The sequence below is a fragment of the Macaca fascicularis genome, chromosome 2, assembly GCF_037993035.2.
Source record: "Macaca fascicularis isolate 582-1 chromosome 2, T2T-MFA8v1.1".
In the NCBI taxonomy this organism is placed as follows: domain Eukaryota; kingdom Metazoa; phylum Chordata; class Mammalia; order Primates; family Cercopithecidae; genus Macaca; species Macaca fascicularis.
Window position 1 is genome coordinate 16,264,605 of NC_088376.1, and position 17,018 is coordinate 16,281,622.

At 43.9% G+C, this 17,018-nt stretch overlaps 1 protein-coding gene across 5 annotated transcripts in view; it reads right to left on the reverse strand.

Moving 5' to 3' along the window:
• The window catches only part of GPD1L (glycerol-3-phosphate dehydrogenase 1 like), a 62,972-nt gene that overhangs the window by 22,933 nt on the left and 23,021 nt on the right, over window positions 1-17,018 (reverse strand). For all 5 annotated transcript variants that reach the window (XM_074030844.1, XM_074030843.1, XM_005545551.4 and 2 more), the window contains 2 exons: window positions 8,529-8,669; window positions 6,629-6,767 (listed from right to left, as the gene is read on the reverse strand). In XM_074030844.1, coding sequence (XP_073886945.1) covers window positions 6,629-6,767; window positions 8,529-8,669 — 280 coding nt within the window. The remainder of the gene's footprint in view (window positions 1-6,628; window positions 6,768-8,528; window positions 8,670-17,018) is intronic.

Consider the following 17,018-nt stretch of genomic DNA (forward strand, 5'->3'; position numbering starts at 1 on the left):
ACGCCCGGCTAATTTTTGTATTTTTAGTAGAGACGGGGTTTCACCATGTTGGCCAGGCTAGTCTTGAACTTCTGACCTCGTGATCCACCTGTCTCAGCCTCCCAAGGTGCTAGGATTACAGGCGTGAGCCGCCGCGCCTGGCCATGCATGCTTATTATTATGATTTTCTCCATGTACAGATAGGGAAACAGAGGCCCAGAGAGGTTTGCCAACTTGCCTGTGGTCAAACAGCTGGTAGAAGGAGAGCCCAAATTCTAACCCATATACTGCTCTGGCTGCCAGGGCCCATGCTCTGCGCCTCTATCCTATGCCACCTCTTGGGGATGGGAAGAGAGAGGTTAAAACAAGTAAAAATCAAACAAACATACATCAGAATTAGAGCTATACATTTCCAAAGCACAAAAAAGCATGATTGTCAGCCAGCGCGGTGGCTCACACCTGTAATCCCAGCACTTTGGGAGGCTGAGGTGGGCAGATCACAAGGTCAAGAGATTGAAGCCATCCTGGCTAACACAGTGAAACCCTGTCTCTACTAAAAATACAAAAAATTAGCTGGGCATGGTGGCGGGCACCTGTCATCCAAGCTACTTAGGAGGCTGAGGCAGGAGCATCGCTTGAACCCAGGAGGTGGAGGTTGCAGTGAGCTGAGATCGCGCCACTGCACTCCTGGGTGACAGAGCAAGACTCCGTCTCAAAAAAAAAAAAAAAAAAAAAAGCCAAAAAACCAGCAAGATTGTCAACAACAAAAATTACACCAAGAAGTGACACAATGTCAAAATAATCCAGGCCATCTGAGGGTTGAGAGAGGGTGGGGAGTGGATGAAAAGAGACTGGCTCAGTTAATCATTTCTAAAGATGGGTGATGGGCACGTGAGGTTCATGATACTGCTCTACTTTTGTTTTCTGAAAAGTTTCATAATAAAACACAATATCTACACCCAATACTCAGAAACACAGGCTACTCGGTAGCATTACTGTTCTTTCATTTAGCTGAGTTCCCCTTTTCCAAATGTTAGAACTATGTCAGTTTGTGCAAACTGTTCTCTTCCTTTTTAAACAGTCCACCAGGCTGTCTAGGTGACTCTGCAACACTCTTGCATCATCTGGGTTGGGTAAACCAGCCCCTGGCCCCTACATCATATTACAGCCTCACCATGTCCCTCCTCCCACTGCTCAGTGCCTCTAACATGAAGGATGCTCCTGAACATTGCAGACTGGCCCCTCCCTCAAGTCACTTTAATCCAGCAGTCTGCAGCTGGATGCTTGGGATGCTGGTGAACAAACAGGAATGGGCAGGGGAACGCACACTCTTGGCTTACCATAGATACAATGTAGGGTCTATGGGTTCCTCTGTGGCTGCAAATAACACACAGTGTCCATCCAAAAGGTGGGCTTGATTTACAGCAATCTCATATTTTCTCAAAGGTACCTTTTAAAATTTATTACCTTAAATCATGGATAAGAGGTACTAACTTTATTTATTTATGAGACAGAGTCTTGTTGTGTTGCCCAGGTTGCAGTGCGGTGGCACTATCTCGGCTTACTGCAACCTCCACCTCCCAGGCTCAAGCGATTCTCCCACCTCAGCCTCCTGAGTAGCTGGAACTACAGGCATGTGCCACCATGCTCGGCTAATTTTTGTATTTTCAGTAGAGATGGGGTTCGCCATGTTGGCCAGGCTGGTCTCGAACTCCTGACCTCAAGCAATCCACCTGCCTTGGTCTTCCCAAGTGCTGAGATTACAGGCACGAGCCACCACGCCTAGCCCACTAATTTTATTATTAATATAATACCAGTCATAAACCAGCGTGTTGGCTCACGCATGTAATCCCAGCACTTTGAGAGGCTGAGGCAGGTGGATTGCTTGAGGTCAGGATTTCAAGACCAGCCTGCTCAGCATGGCAAAATCCCATCTCTACAAAAAATCTCTACAAAATCCCATCTCTACAAAAATCCCATCTCTACACTGCACTCCAGCCTGGGCAACAGCGTGAGACTCTATCTCAAAAACAACAACAACAACAACAAACCCCAGTCATAAACAGTGACGTGGCAAGCAGGGACTCAGGGCACCTGTACGGAACAGATAATGCTGGACACCCATGTGGGAAGGCTGCCCAAAACTCGATGTAAACCAAAGACAGGAAAATCCCCTTTCTCTGTCACACCAAGTTTTAGAGGCAATTAACCTATTTAATAAAACTCCTTCAAAACCCTTATTTTAGTTCGTGATTCCATATGTGTTTGTGTGCTTAGAAGATCCATAAGGAGCTTATGTATTCTAGACATTTGGCACCATGCCTGATATATAAGAGGGTTTGAAAAATATTTGTGGAATGACTGGATAAAAAGTCTCCGAGTCTGTGGTATACCCCAAGAACGAAGGGAGACCTCACCACAAGAGGGCACTGTAGTTCACCATGACAGGATTTTGAAGACTTGAAGCTGCCCTATCTTTTCCCTCCACAGAAGACTCAAGGGGGCCACGATTCCTGAACCTACCATAATTTAAAATAGTCCCTATGCATCAACAAAGGATGCCTGGATAACCACACCGCAATGATCAAATACAGAAAATGTAATGTTTACATAATATTATTATCTAACATACAATCCACATTCAAATCTCACCAATCACCTCTGCATTGTCTTCCATAGCAACCCTCCCTGCCCAATCCAGGATCCCACACTGCACTTAGTGCTCATGTCTCCTTTTTTATTTTTAGAGAAAAGGTCTTGCTCTGTCACCCAGGTTGAAGCGCCGTGGTGCGATCACTGCTCACTGCAGCCTCCACCTCCCACGCTGAAGCAATCCTCTCACCTCAGCCTCTCGAGTAGCTGGGACTACAGGCATGCACCACCACCCCCAGCTAATTTTTGTATTTTTAGTAAAGATGAGGTTTCATTTGTCATGTTGGCTAGGCTGGTCTCAAACTCCTGACTTCAGGTGATCTGCCCGCCTCAGCCTCCCAAAGTGCTGGGATTACAGGTGTGTGTCACCATACCTGGCTAATTTTTATATTTTTTGTGGAGATGGGATCTCATTATGTTGCCCAGGTTGGTTTCAAACTCCAGGGCTCAAGTGATCATCCCACCTTGGCCTCCCAAAGTGCTAAGATAATAGGTGTGAGTCACCACGCCTGGCTTGGTAATATATCTTTAGTCCTCTTTAATCTGGGACACTCCTTTAGCCTTTCATTGTCTTTCATGACACTGACTTTTTTGAAGAGTCAAAGATGTCATAGGCCTGTTGTTTTGTAACATATTCCTTACTTTGGGCTTGTCTGATATTCTGATATTCTCATGATTAAATCCAGGTTACAGGCCGGGCACAGTGGCTTGCACCTGTAATCCTGGTACTTCAGCAGGCTGAGGCAGGAGGATCCCATGAGGCCAGGAATTCAAAATTAATTAATTCAGGTTATATAAAACACTTTTTAAAACACCACTTTCATATTCTATCTCACTTTCAATGTTTTACTTAAAATTTTTTTTTTTTTTTTAAAGAGATAGGGTCTTGCTGTCACCCAGGCTGGAGTGCAGTGGCGTGATCATAGCCATTGCAGTGACTACAGCCTTCCTCAAACTCCTAGCCTCAAGGTGATCCTCTCACGGCAGTCTCCTGAGTAGCTGGGACTATAGGTGTGTACTACCACACCAGGCTAATTAAAAAAAATTTTTTTTCCTTTTTTGGAAACTCCCAGCTACATTTCCCAGGCTGATTTCAAACTCTTGGCCTCACAAGATCCTCAGCTTTAGCCTTGCGAGTAGCTGGTATAACAGGCATGACCTACTCCACCCAGAAATGCTTTACTTAATTTAATTCAGGTCATCAGTGCCTACCACAGTCCACCCCGCAGACAAGGCATAGAAGCACCAGGTAAAGAAATGCCAGAGGGAAAGAAACGTAACTTGTGTGCTTTTATCTGTCTTTTCAAACTAAAGAAGCCTAATGCATCCAACTAGAAACTTTCCTACAACAAACAGGGCTAGAGTTACAGCCAGGATTGGATCAGGGACTGAGACTGGAGATTAAGATTTAGTCTTCCAGAATGAACTGGGAAAGGATTACTGGCAGATACAATTGAGTCGGAACGAACTAGTTAATAATCTTTTTGGGAAAATATAAGTAATTACATAACAATTTCATAGGCTACATTAAAACTGCAGATGAATAAAAGAATTAACTGTAAAAGAATAAGACCTATTCATTTATGTATGTACTAGGATACATATATAAACAAATTTTTTGCAGAAGAATATTTAGAAACTGCTAATAGTAAAAGCCATTAAAAAAGAATGAAATCAGCTGGATGCGGTGGCTCACACCTGTAATCCCAGCACTTTGGGAGGCCAATATGGTGAAACCCCGTCTTTACTAAAAATACAAAAATTAGCTTGGCGTGGTGGCACATGCCTGTAATTCCAGCTACTCGGGAGGCTGAGGCAGGAGAATCGCTTGAACCAGGGAGTTGGAGGTTGCAGTGAGTCAAGATCATAACACTGCACTCAAGCCTAGCGACAGGGTGAGACCCCATCTCAAAAAAAAAAAAAAAAAAAAATGAAATTATGTCCTTTGCAGCATGGATGCAGCTGGAAGCCATTATCCTAAGCGAGTTAACACAGGAACAGAAAACCAAATACTACATGTTCTCACTTATAAGTGAGAGCTAAACGCTGGGTACTCATGAACATAACGATGGCAATAACAGGTACTGGGGACTACTAGAGAGGAGAGAAAGGAGGGAAGGATTGAAAAACTACCTCTTGGGTACTATGCTCACTACCTGGGTGACAGGATTAGTCATCACCTAGACTTCAGCATCACGCAATACACCCATGTAACAAGCCTGCACGTGTATCCCCGGAATCTAAAATAAAAGTTGAAATTATAAAAAACAAAAAAGAAACTGCTAACAGTGATTCCCTCTGGGAAGAGGGAAATGGATGGGAAATTACAATCTTAGTTCTACGTTTCCACCTTCTCATGGTGCTTGAAATTTTTTTTAAACCTGTGTATCACTTTTGTAAATGACAACCTGGGCAGGTCGTATCACAGGCTATTCTTTTCTTCTTTATATTATTTGTGATACTTCTCCTCTCCAAAAAATACTGTTTTTCAAAAAACAGTTTTGTGTCCAAATATATGGAATTGTTGATGGAATGCTATGCAGTTATGAGGATGTACAGTATGTTAACAGACTGAAAGGTTTTTGTTACATATTCAGTGAATAAAGCAATTATTAAACAGTATATGATTTACTACAAACATAATAGTTTGTACAAATAGAGAAAAAGGATATATAACAAAACTATCAAAATTTTAAAATAGCTTTCTTTTGATTATCTCTATCTTTTTTTTTTTTTGAGATGGAGTCTTGCTCTGTCGCCCAGGCTGGAGTGCACTGGCCGGATCTCAGCTCACTGCAAGCTCCGCCTCCCGGGTTCACGCCATTCTCCTGCTTCAGCCTCCCGAGTAGCTGGGACTACAGGCGCCCGCCACCACGCCCAGCTAGTTTTTTGTATTTTTTTAGTAGAGACGGGGTTTCACCATGTTAGCCAGGATGGTCTCGATCTCTTGACCTCGTGATCCGCCTGTCTCGGCCTCCCAAAGTGCTGGGATTACAGGCTTGAGCCACCGCGCCCAGCCGATTATCTCTATCTTCCATAATAATCATGTAAAATACCTCCATAATTAAAAATAAAAATTAAGGTAGCAAATTCCAAAAAACCCTAAAAAGTCCTATGTATAGGCAGGTATAAGAATCTGGAGCTACATTTTCCTGCGCATTCATCTCACGCAAGCGAGCCTGACATCTCTCAGAGCTTCCTTTTACAAAGCTGCCAAGGAGAAATGATTCATATTGCTTGCAGGTTTGACAAGGGGGAAAGTAAGTTCTGCAGTGGTAGATAAACTTTTGCAAAGCATCTGAAAATACAATAATATTACTCTTCCAACAAAGCATCCTTTAATATGGTACATGGACACTTGAGAATGAATTGTCAAAGCCCCTTTTAAAAGAAATGAAAATTTTCATAACGTCAGTGTGAGAACAGTGTATCTACTCTATTATATGTAAGAGTAGAAAAGGCTTATTACTATTTCAGGAAACAGAAGACTCAAATTTGTTCCTGGCTTCTACAGTAGTGTGGAATCTTGGGGCAGGTAATTTATTCTCTGAGTCTTATTATTCACCTGAAAATGGGGGTCATTCAACCAATGTTTAGATCTCATTGGAATCAATGAGGATCCAGATACTAGCATCTGTAAGAAAAGAAAATTTGCGTTTCCAAGGCCAGGGGAGCCCTACCATGGATGTAGCCACCTGTTTCTTGGTACAAGCAACCTTGCACCTTTGTGTTTAACCTCAATAATTCACTATTGGATCACAGCAAGTCAGAATGGTCTTTTTGGCCGTATTCATTTATATTCATTCTGGAGGTTGTTGAAACACTTCAGTCCCACAAAATAGCCTCCTCACGTAAACCCCCGCCCCACTGAATGCCCACTTAGGAATGTTAAGAGGGACAGCGAAGAGTCTACTACAGAAAATATCAGAAATGGAATATGTACAAGTTGAAACATCAAATGTCCAGACTCCCGGGGCCCCTCCCAGGCAGTGCTTACCAATGGTGGTCTCACAGAACTTCTCTGCAGCCACCTCATTGGCAATGTTGGCTCCCATCAGCACACTGATGTCAATGCCCATCTTCTCGCGGATGATGTCAGAAATGAGTTTCAGCCCCTCGGGGCCCTCGTCTATGCCCTACAAGGATGCCAAGAAGTTAGGAGAAAACAAACCACCAAATCAAAGAGGCATGGGATAGCAGATGTCCCATGGCTACACAACTTGAAAAATGTCTCCTACTTACAAGAGTAAGCATCTATACTGCCTATGCACAGCTTAAAGAAGAACCAAATGAAGAAAATCAACATGTACTCATCACTCGTGTTAAGAAATAGAATGTGACTGTCACCACTGAAGTCCCCTGTGTGTCTCCTCTCAAGTTCATCCTCCTTCTACCCCTGCTCCCCAGTGTGAACCACCGTCCTGAATGCTGTATGCATCGCTCCCTTGCTTTCCTTGATTATTTTACCACATCGGATAGTCCCTAAACAATGTTATATGTCATTATCCCTGGTGTTTCAAGTCTATAAAGAGAATGGTGCCATTCACCTGTGCTGTCTTGAATTACAATATCGTTTTAGAGATTCACTCATGTGGTTGCATGAAACTTCTGGTTCGTTTCTGTTCACTTACTGCATAGTATTCCGAAATGAATAGTTCACATTTCATTTGTCTATTCTCTTGCTGATGACATTTGGGTTGCTCTGGTTTGCCTTCATGAACATTCATCTGTAAATGCTCTGGCACAGCCTCTCTCGGGAGTTCTTTTTTTTTTTTTTTTTTTTGAGACGGAGTCTCGGAGTCTCGCTCTGCCGCCCATGTTGGAGTGCAGTGGTGCGATCTTGGCTCACTGCAAGCTCTGCCTCCTGGGTTCACGCCATTCTCCTGCCTCAGCCTCCTGAGTAGCAGGGACTACAGGTGCCTGCCACCATACCTGGCTAATTTTTTGTATTTTAGTAGAGATGGGGTTTCACTGTGTTAGCCAGGATGGTCTCGATCTCCTGACCTCGTGATCCGCTCTTGGGAGTTCTCAATCTTTCCAACAACATGGGCCTTACCCCTGGTAGTCTGGTGAAGTTTATGGACTCATTCTCAGAATTTCACAGGCATAAAACCAAACACCTAAAATAACCCAGGAATCCAATTATGTTGAAATTTGTTTAAAAAACAAATTTACGATAAAGTAATATATGCACTGTTTTATTAATGCAATTAGAAAAAGATGTCACGGCAGGTCTAATAATTACCACAATTTCCAAGTAGTGACGAGTATAAACGATACCTTGAGATATCAGAAAAAGGTGTAAAGTGAAATGAAAGCCCTGTGACTCCTATTGACAAGGTCTCAGATCCTGCTAATACTACTGTTCCTGAAACGTTGGCTATGAGCTGCATTCACAAATGAAGAGAATGTTCATTTCACTTACAGGTTAAAATGAGTTAGAATGCAAGGATTTTTTTTTCCTCCACAATTAAGTGCATGAACTTCCCGCATTCACCCTGTGGACCTTCAGAGGTTGTTTGTGGAGTTCTGGTTAAAAACACACGCTTTAGGGTATATATCCAGGAATGGGCTCTAACGGTTATTAATCTCCCAGCTAATTCAAACTGCTGGTTGTTTCCAGATGGCAGGCTGAGCCCCCAGAGTGGACCGGCAGGGGCGGCACAGCTCCTCACATCACGGCCGCTGCTGGTCTGCTGCAACAGAAAGCAGCCCACTCTCAACCTGAGCTAAACTAGTCTTGTATGTTTTATGGCCTTTTGGGCATCTTTAAAAACACAAACGAAAAACTGCCACAACTTCCCCTTCAGCTCCACATCTCAAGCAGATGAGAGTGTGAGGAAATGAAATTTCCTGATGAGCAATGTCCAGCCCTGGGTGGCGTGCACTCGAGTTACCTTGATGAGGGTGATTCCCAGCGCTTTCTTGGGCACTCTCCCAGTGATCTCATCACAGATCCTGTGAATGAACTGGTGGGGGATGACAAACACCAGCAGGTCTGCGTCCTGCACAGCCTCACTGAGATTCGAGATGGCAACCTGCAACCAAAAGGCAGAGAAGACAGTTTCTCCTCCTATATCAAACTATGCCTGTCCACATGGTTTCCCTCACTGACCATTTATCAGATGCCTACTATGTGCAGAACACTGTACAGATAGACAAAGAAGGCAAATGTGTTTGGTTTGCCTTCCTTATTCCTTATGGGGGTCTGAAGCAGAGGGTTTGCCTCTGTCAGCAGCTGGGCAGGTGACTTATCCTCTCCACCCCTCAAATGCCTTATCTGCAAAAGGCACCACTAACAACACTATGTGGGTTGCTCTCTGTTGCTCTCCCACCTCACCAGACCTCCATCCATTTTCTGCTCTTCTCTGCCCCATTCTTTTCCCAGGAGGCTGCTTTCTCTCAACTGTTTCCCCAGGCTCCCTTGTTCTCTGGCTTCCAGTGGGCTTCAGCCAATGGGAGGCACTGTCAGGAGATCAAAGGCTGGGAGGAGAGACAGGTCTCCTCGGGCCACTTCTGCCCAGGCTCACAGTGCTTCTGGCTTGGCTTCATTCTACAGCTGCACCTGCTGCCAGGCAGCCCCTTTCTCAGGCCATGTCTCTAAGCCCTCTTCAGGCTGGTGACGTGTTCTTTCCCTGATCCTTTCAGGGGTGGTAATGGCTTCCTGCTGTTGCTAATCTCTGAGCACTTCACCAACCCCTGTTGATTCCCTCGACCCCATGGCCCCTCTGTAAATGATCCCACACTAAACTCTCCTTTGAGAGCACCGCTGTGAGGACTAACTGATACAGAAAAGTGCCTGAGACTTGATATACACTCAATACATGTCAGCTATTATGACGATTTCTTTCCTTAGGGGTGAAGATTAGTTTAACACGGCAGAAGTGAGGGCATGCAGTGCAGACTCCAGGGCACACGGTCTCTGGCAAAGGCTGCTTGCTGCGCTTAGTATCTGTTCTTCCTTATTCCTCAGCATTAGAACCCCTAGTTTCAAGCTGGGCTCCTGAATGCCGGCAAAGAAGGCTATGTTTCCCTGTGCTCCTTGCAGCTAGGTATACCACGTGACTGAGTTCTGATCAAGGGAGCATCAGTGGAAGTGCTGCCTGTGACTTCTAGAAAATGTTCTGGAAGGTCTTTCTCCTTCCTTTTGCCAGTGGGAATGTGAAGGCATGGCTGGAATTCAGACAGTCATCTTAGAGCAGAAGGAGGACAGCACATGCCGAGATGGCAGAACGGTGGAATCAAACGAGTCTCTGCCGCCATGATGCTGCACCAACCACAAACGTCTTTACATGAGAGAAAAATGCACAAGCATTTACCTTGCTTAGACCACTGTTATTTTAGGTTTTCTTTCATATGTATTTAAACCTAACTATAACTGACACAGTCCCCATTAAGCATTCCTGGTTCCCAAAATGAAAGGCCTTGGATGAAGATTCTTCTCTGAGGAAACCGTGTCTGTCACAGGAACATCATTCAGAATGGGCCAGCCTCTGAGGAAACCTAGTTTGGGGGTTGTGATGGAGACTGCCAACTCCCAGCCAAAATTCCTTCTCCCCTTTCTCTATAATCACAGACCTGTAAGCTGGTCGCTGGTCATCTAGCCAAGGACTGCGTTTCCCAGCAGTCCTTGCAGCTACACACGGCCATGGACCAAGTGCTCATTGTTGGATGTGAGAGGGAGAAGTGGGTTCCACTGACAGCCCAGAGCCCTCAAGACAGTGAGTTGCCTCCTCCACACTTTCTCTTCCCCCTTCCCATGAGCTGAAAACCTTGGTAACTTATCCTTGATCACAGTGACGGTTACAAGGCCTAGGAGATGGTACAGGAAAAAAAAAAAAAAAGGGACCAAGAATAATAGTGTAAAGCGAAGCACTAGAATATTTCCATGTGAGAGGAAGACAAGTCTCTTGTTCTTTGTCACATTATTATGTCTTTTGCAGTATCTTAGCCTATTACCTTGACTAATGCCTGTGCTAAGAGTTACTCCCTCACACAAAGGATTCCCCAAAGAAAATGTATCCTGAAGTTTCATTCCCTTATCCCTTCAGGAGGTGTGGAGGACTTCTATAATTTATTGCCTAGCCTCCATTTTCCTTCTTTCTAGCAGAAGTTTCCTTAAACTTCCTTTCCAAAGCTACCGCTTCCCATTTTAATCATGCCATTTGGGTGAAACTGGCCCCTACCCCATTCCAGGGGTGGTTCTTGTTCAAGCTAATGGGCACATTGAACAATCAGCGCTAACAAGAAACCAGCAGATGTCTTCTGGGAAACAGACGCTTGCTTGTTCTTCAGGAGTAGCCATGGGTCTTTCCTTGAACAGGGTGGGATGCTGCTGTGAAGTCTAGAACTACCGCATCCATGTTTACAAATGTGAGGGGAGAACCTACGCCACGGGGCTCCCATGTGGATGAAGCCAACTTTGTGGATGGCAAAGCAGAGGAACAGAGGGAAAAACAGGACCCTGTTAATATCATGTAAGCTGCTGGTTCAGGCTACACCTGAAGTCAACGCTACCTGGATCTTTAGTTATAAGAGCCCAAACATTTAGCTTTAAGTTGATTTGAATGACAACCTAGAGTCACTCCCCATACAGCAGATCAAACCCAAAGCTCAGTACTTCTCCCTCGTTAGTGGCAGACCCAAAGGCACAAAAGGCCTATTTGCCTATTTTCCTCTTTGGAAAGGCTTCTCCAGATTGGTAATCTAGGCTGGGTAGTCCACAAGTGGGGAAGATTTATTACAAAAAAATCCACCTGCTACATTATTCCTCTTACACCTGGAGACTCCACCCCCTCCAACAAAGCATTTTTTGATTCTATTCCATTAATCTCCCAATGCAGGCCAGGTGCCATGCCCATGCCTGTAATAATTCCAGCACTTTGGGAGGCAGAGGTGGGTGGATCGCTTGAGGTCAAGAGTTTGAGACCAGCTTGGCCAACATGGCGAAACCCCATCTCTACTAAAAATATAAATTAGCCAGGTGTGGTGGTGTACACCTGTAATCCCAGCTACTTAGGAGGCTGAGGCATAAGAATCACTTGAACCTGGGATGGGGAGGTTGCAGCGAGCTGAGATTGTGCCACTGCACTCCAGCCTGGGCGACAGAGCAAGACTCTGTCTCAAAAAAACAAAACAAAACAAAAAACAACCCTCTTGATGCCAACCCATAATTGGCCTGTGTGTCCTTGATTGGCAAAGCTCATCGTTTTGCTCTCATGTGTTTGCCTGTGTCCCACCCATCCTCCCATGGCCTTCACAAGAACTCCGATCGCCCCTTCCCCTTCATACTGGCCTTGCTCAGATGGACATTTATGTACCCTACTCCCTGGTTCATATGAAGCCTGGCCACCTGACATTTAATTAAAACCTATTCCTCTGGACCTACTGTTTCTCCTCTTCCCCATCCACCTCTAACACATACACTCTCCTCCCTTTCCCACTTTGGGGCATTTTCAACATGGTGAAGTGGAAAAAACACCAGAACCAAAGAGAAAAAATGTAGGTTTGAAGGTCTGGGTTGCACATCTGCAACTGACCAGTTGTGTGACCTCCGGCAAGCGACTCAGCTTCATCGACCTCAGTCACCCCATATGTAAAATGAAGATAAAAATTACCTTTCCGACCTGGCTACCTCACAGAGCACTTTCCAATTAAGTAATATGAGTGACAGTGTTTTGAAACTACAAAGACCTTAACAAATGAAAGCATATTCATCAGAAAAATCTACCTGTGTCCTGCAAATCTTTAACTTTTAAGGAATCGGCCTATTCCCATGTCTCTTGCTAAATACATCCCCATCCAGGCTCAGTGGCTCATGCCATAATCCCAACACTTTTGGGAGGCTGAGGCGGGAGGACTGCTTGAGCCCAGGAGCTCGAGACCAGCCTAAGCAACACAGTGCGACCTCGTCTTTACAAAAACAAAACAAAACAAACAAACAAAAACCAGGTGTGGTGGCGAGTGCCTATGGTCCCAGCTACTTGGGAAGCTGAGGTGGGAGGATCACTTGAGCCCAGGAGGTCGAGGCTGCAAAAAGTTGTGATTGCACCACTGTACTCCAGCCTCAGGGACAGAGTGAGGTCCTGTCACAAATAAACAAACAAACAAACAAACAAACCATTCTCAAGGAAGCTGCCAGCTGGTCAGGATTTCTTCTGTCTCTTACATTTCCTTCTTAATAAATCAAAGAGGAACCTGCAGGTGGTAGGGAACGTGATGGTCTTTAGGACAATGTGGTTGGGGCTTATTCTTCTTGGTGGAATACTGGGGGTTTAACTCACAGAAGCAACGTGCACAACGCGAGCTGTATTTTCATGGTGTGCATCGTCCATTCACAGAACATTATTCCTCTTACGCAGTATCAGAACAAGTTCTCATCAGCTAATGAGATCATGTGAATCTCATCTTTCAGAATAAAACCTTTTGTTAAGCGCCTACCCGATTTTCTGCTCTGAAAATAATCAGGAGCTGCTTTGGAAATGGTGACTGATTTTGTGAGCCTCCTGCCAAAAATCTTTCTGAGAGTGTCCGTCATTCCAGGTCCTGAAACATGCCAGGAAGCACAACTCAGAACACCAGGTCTTGCCTTTCAACGGCAAGTAGGACAAACAACCCAGAACGAAGGCTTCAGGGCTGGATTGCTTAATGCCCAGACTTTCAGGAGCCCAGTGCTCTTGCTTCAAGTTCATAAAAGCCTAACAATAAATAAAAATCATTGGAAACAAAGCTGGCGAAGTCTGTGTGGATAAGCCTGAAGGTTCTTTTGTACCTCCTGGATCCACCATCACTGTCCATGGTGTGTGTTCAATGAGCTTTTACCTGTTAGCAACATCTTATCTGCGGTCATCAGAGTGGGCGAGAAAAAGACCTCACTTCTATCATCACAGACTGACCTCCTCACCCTCCAAAGATGCTATTTTATGGTCTTTAAAAGCAATTAGGATTAAAACGCTTTCTCCATTCATTCATGACTATAAATAGGCTCACTGGATCAAGTGTGAAGAAAAAACATCTAAGTAGGAAAATAAGAACTGCTCCTCTCTGCACCAGAAATAATCACTATCGATATTTTGGTACATTCCTTCCAAGGCCGTTTTGAGCCTATGGAAAGATCTAAAATTGTATTTACAGAATTAAAGTAATACTCATATCTTTTAAATATAGTATTATAAGAATATTCCTGTCATTCAAATGCAGACTCTTCCCCCTAAAATCCATGAATCTTACCACAAACCTTTTTGTACCAACATCATAGTAAAGACAGATAAAACAATGATAAGCCAAATAAAAGATACCAAGGCTGCACTCATTTTTATCTAATCTCTTAGGGCCACCACAGTTATTTCTACCTCAAGTCTGTATGAATCTACATGCTGAAACAATTCTGGTTCCTAATGAGAATGGTATGGTTTAACAATGGTCCAGCTGCCGTGATGCTCTGCGCAGAGCATCACGGCCAGCCTCTACTGCCAGTCAGCTAACCGGACGCCATGGCAACTCACCTACACTCTCTGGGGGATGTGTGTACTCAGATTCAAGACAACACCAGGAGCAAAAAACACAGCAACTGTCGTACCTGGGACATGGTAGAGGCTCAAAAATACTGTAATTCCCTTCTGTTCTCCTCATCTCACTTGCAGCCAAGATCTTAGGTGAAATTCACATACTTGGCTCTACATGCAGAAATACGACCCTCAGACAGAGGACCTTATCTGATGATTCTTATGTAAACATGCCGCTGTTGGTAAGGCTACTTCTGTAAAAACAGCTATCCACCGCCTGGATTCCCCAGTACAACACCAATAATATCAATTTATTATGTACTCCTGTGGTTCCCAAAGCATGGCTCCTGAACCAACAGCATCCCCATTACCTGGGAACTTGTGAGAAATGCACATTCAGGGACCCCACCTGAAACCTACTGAATCAGAAACTATAGGAGTGGGCCCACGTATCCCTGGGAAGCTCTCTCAGCGATCTGATGAACACTAAAATTTGATGATCACCATGGAAAACTACTCCTCTAATGAAATCAAAGAGTTAAACCCAGGGAGGAAAAGAGTTAACACTGAGGCTTCCCACTGAACTGATATTTTAATTTTCAGAAGACTTTCAGCAAAAATTAATAGGTATTACCCCAACCCTAGTTCCCAAATGTAAATGATTAATTTTTTTTAAGTCTTGCCCTAACCTTATTTTCCATGTGATACCACCTAAAGCACTGAAACAAAACTCTTCATCCTAGTTTGTTCTTCCTCACCACTTCCACTATCATTGGCATTTATTCAGACCACCAATAATGCCAGGCACTATTTCAGGTGCTGAGAAGACATTAGTGAATACAGACCTATGCAAGAAACTATACTCAAAGAGGTCACAGCAAAGTAAAAAGGTAAACATTGGACTTCATAATTAAAAACTTTTGTGCTTTAAAGGATACCATCAAGCAAGTAAAAAGAAAACCCACAGAACAGGAGAAAATACTTGTGAAGAAAGGGGACCTGTATCTAGAATATATAAAGAATTTGAATAACTCAATAATAAAAAGACAATCCATTTTTAAAATGGACAAAGGATTTGAATACACTTTTCTCCAAAGATATACAAGTAACAATAAGCACAAGATGTTCAACATGGTTAGCCATCAGGCAAATGAAATTCAAAACTGTGAATGAGACACCCGCTAGGATTAAAAAGTCAGATAACAGCAAGTGCTGGTGAGAATGTGAAGAAATTGGAACATTCATACACTGTTGATAGGAATGTAAAATGGTACAGCCACTTTGTAAAACAGTCTGGCAGTTCCTCAAAAAGTTAACTCTACTCCTAGGTATACACACAAAAGAACTGAAAACATATGTTCATACAAAACATTGTATATAAAGGTTCACATTGTACATAAAGTTATTATTCACAACACCCAAAGAGAGGAAACAGCTCAAATGACCATCAACTGATGAACGGGTAAACAAAATGTGGGACATCCATACAACAGGATCGTATTCAGCCATAAAAAGGAACGAAGCACTGATACACGCTACAACATGGATGGAGCTTGACAACATGCGAAGTGAAAGAAGCCAGTCACAGAAGACCGCATATTGTAAGATGCAATTTATATGAAACATTGAGAATAGGTAAATCTATACAGATAGAAAGTAGATTAGTGGTCGCCTAGGGCTGTGGGACAATTGGGGACAACAGGGGGTAACTAGGAAAGGGTACAAGATTTCTTTTCAAGATGATGAACATGTGTTAAAATTGGCTGTAGTGATGGCTGCATGGCTATGTAAATATACGAAAAAAGTCACTGAATTTTATGGTCTGTGGATTATATCTAAGTGAAGCAGTTTTTTAAAAAGCAGGCAGAAGATGAGCGGCAATGGCAACTATATTTCATGGGGGTGCTGGAATCTAAATCCTGGTGTCACTGGCTGAAGCTGGAACAGGGGTGCAAAAGAGTCCTCTACCTTGATGAGCTCCAAACACAGGCTCTGGAAACAGAGCTAGAAAACAGGATCAACCATTCTGCAATTACAGAAAATAATGAGCATTCTTTTCTTTTTTTTTTTTTTTTAGACGGAGCATTCCTTTTTTTTTTTTTAAAGATGTAGTCTTGCTCTGTTGCCTACGCTGAAGTGCAGCGGCGCAACCTTGGCTCACTGCAACCTCCACCCCCTGGGTTCAGGCAATTCTCGTGCTTCAGTCTCCTGAGTATAGCTGGGATTATAGGTGTGCACCACTACACCCGGTTAATTTTTGTATTTTTAGTAGAAATGAGGTTTTGCCATGTTGGCCAGGTTGGTCTTGAACTCCTGACCTCAAGTGATCCGCCCCCCTCGGCCTCCCAAAGTGCTGGGATTACAGGAGTGAGTCACTGCACTTGGTCCCAAAGTGCTGGGATTACAGGTGTGAGCCACTGCACCCGGCCTTCAGAAAATAATGAACATTATTTTCATTCAGATCTAAAGGGAAATCGTAAACCCAGAAGGGCTCAGTTTTTAGTGAGCAGGCAATGGCATGGTGAAGTCACTGTAACAGAAGGCTCCCATGTGGGAGGGGCCACATGATGAGTGTGGACCTGGGGAAGGGTCAGGTGGGCAGCAGTTTGGGGGTCTCACGCAGAAAAGTCTCAGTCTGAAGTCAGCACATCAAATGACAGCATAAACAGTGAGCTTGTGTTGACGGAAACGCAACAAACCTCTCCTGTTTGAACTGGAAAGAAAAACAATGATTAAAAACCGGTCTTTTAGGTGGCTACCTGAGGCTGGAGGGTGAGGGACTGGGGACATGTTGGTCAAAACTTTCACTTAAACAGGAAGAATAGGTTCGAGAGATCTATTAGACATCAGCAGCGTTCTGGGAGTGAATTCTCCTGCCTCTGT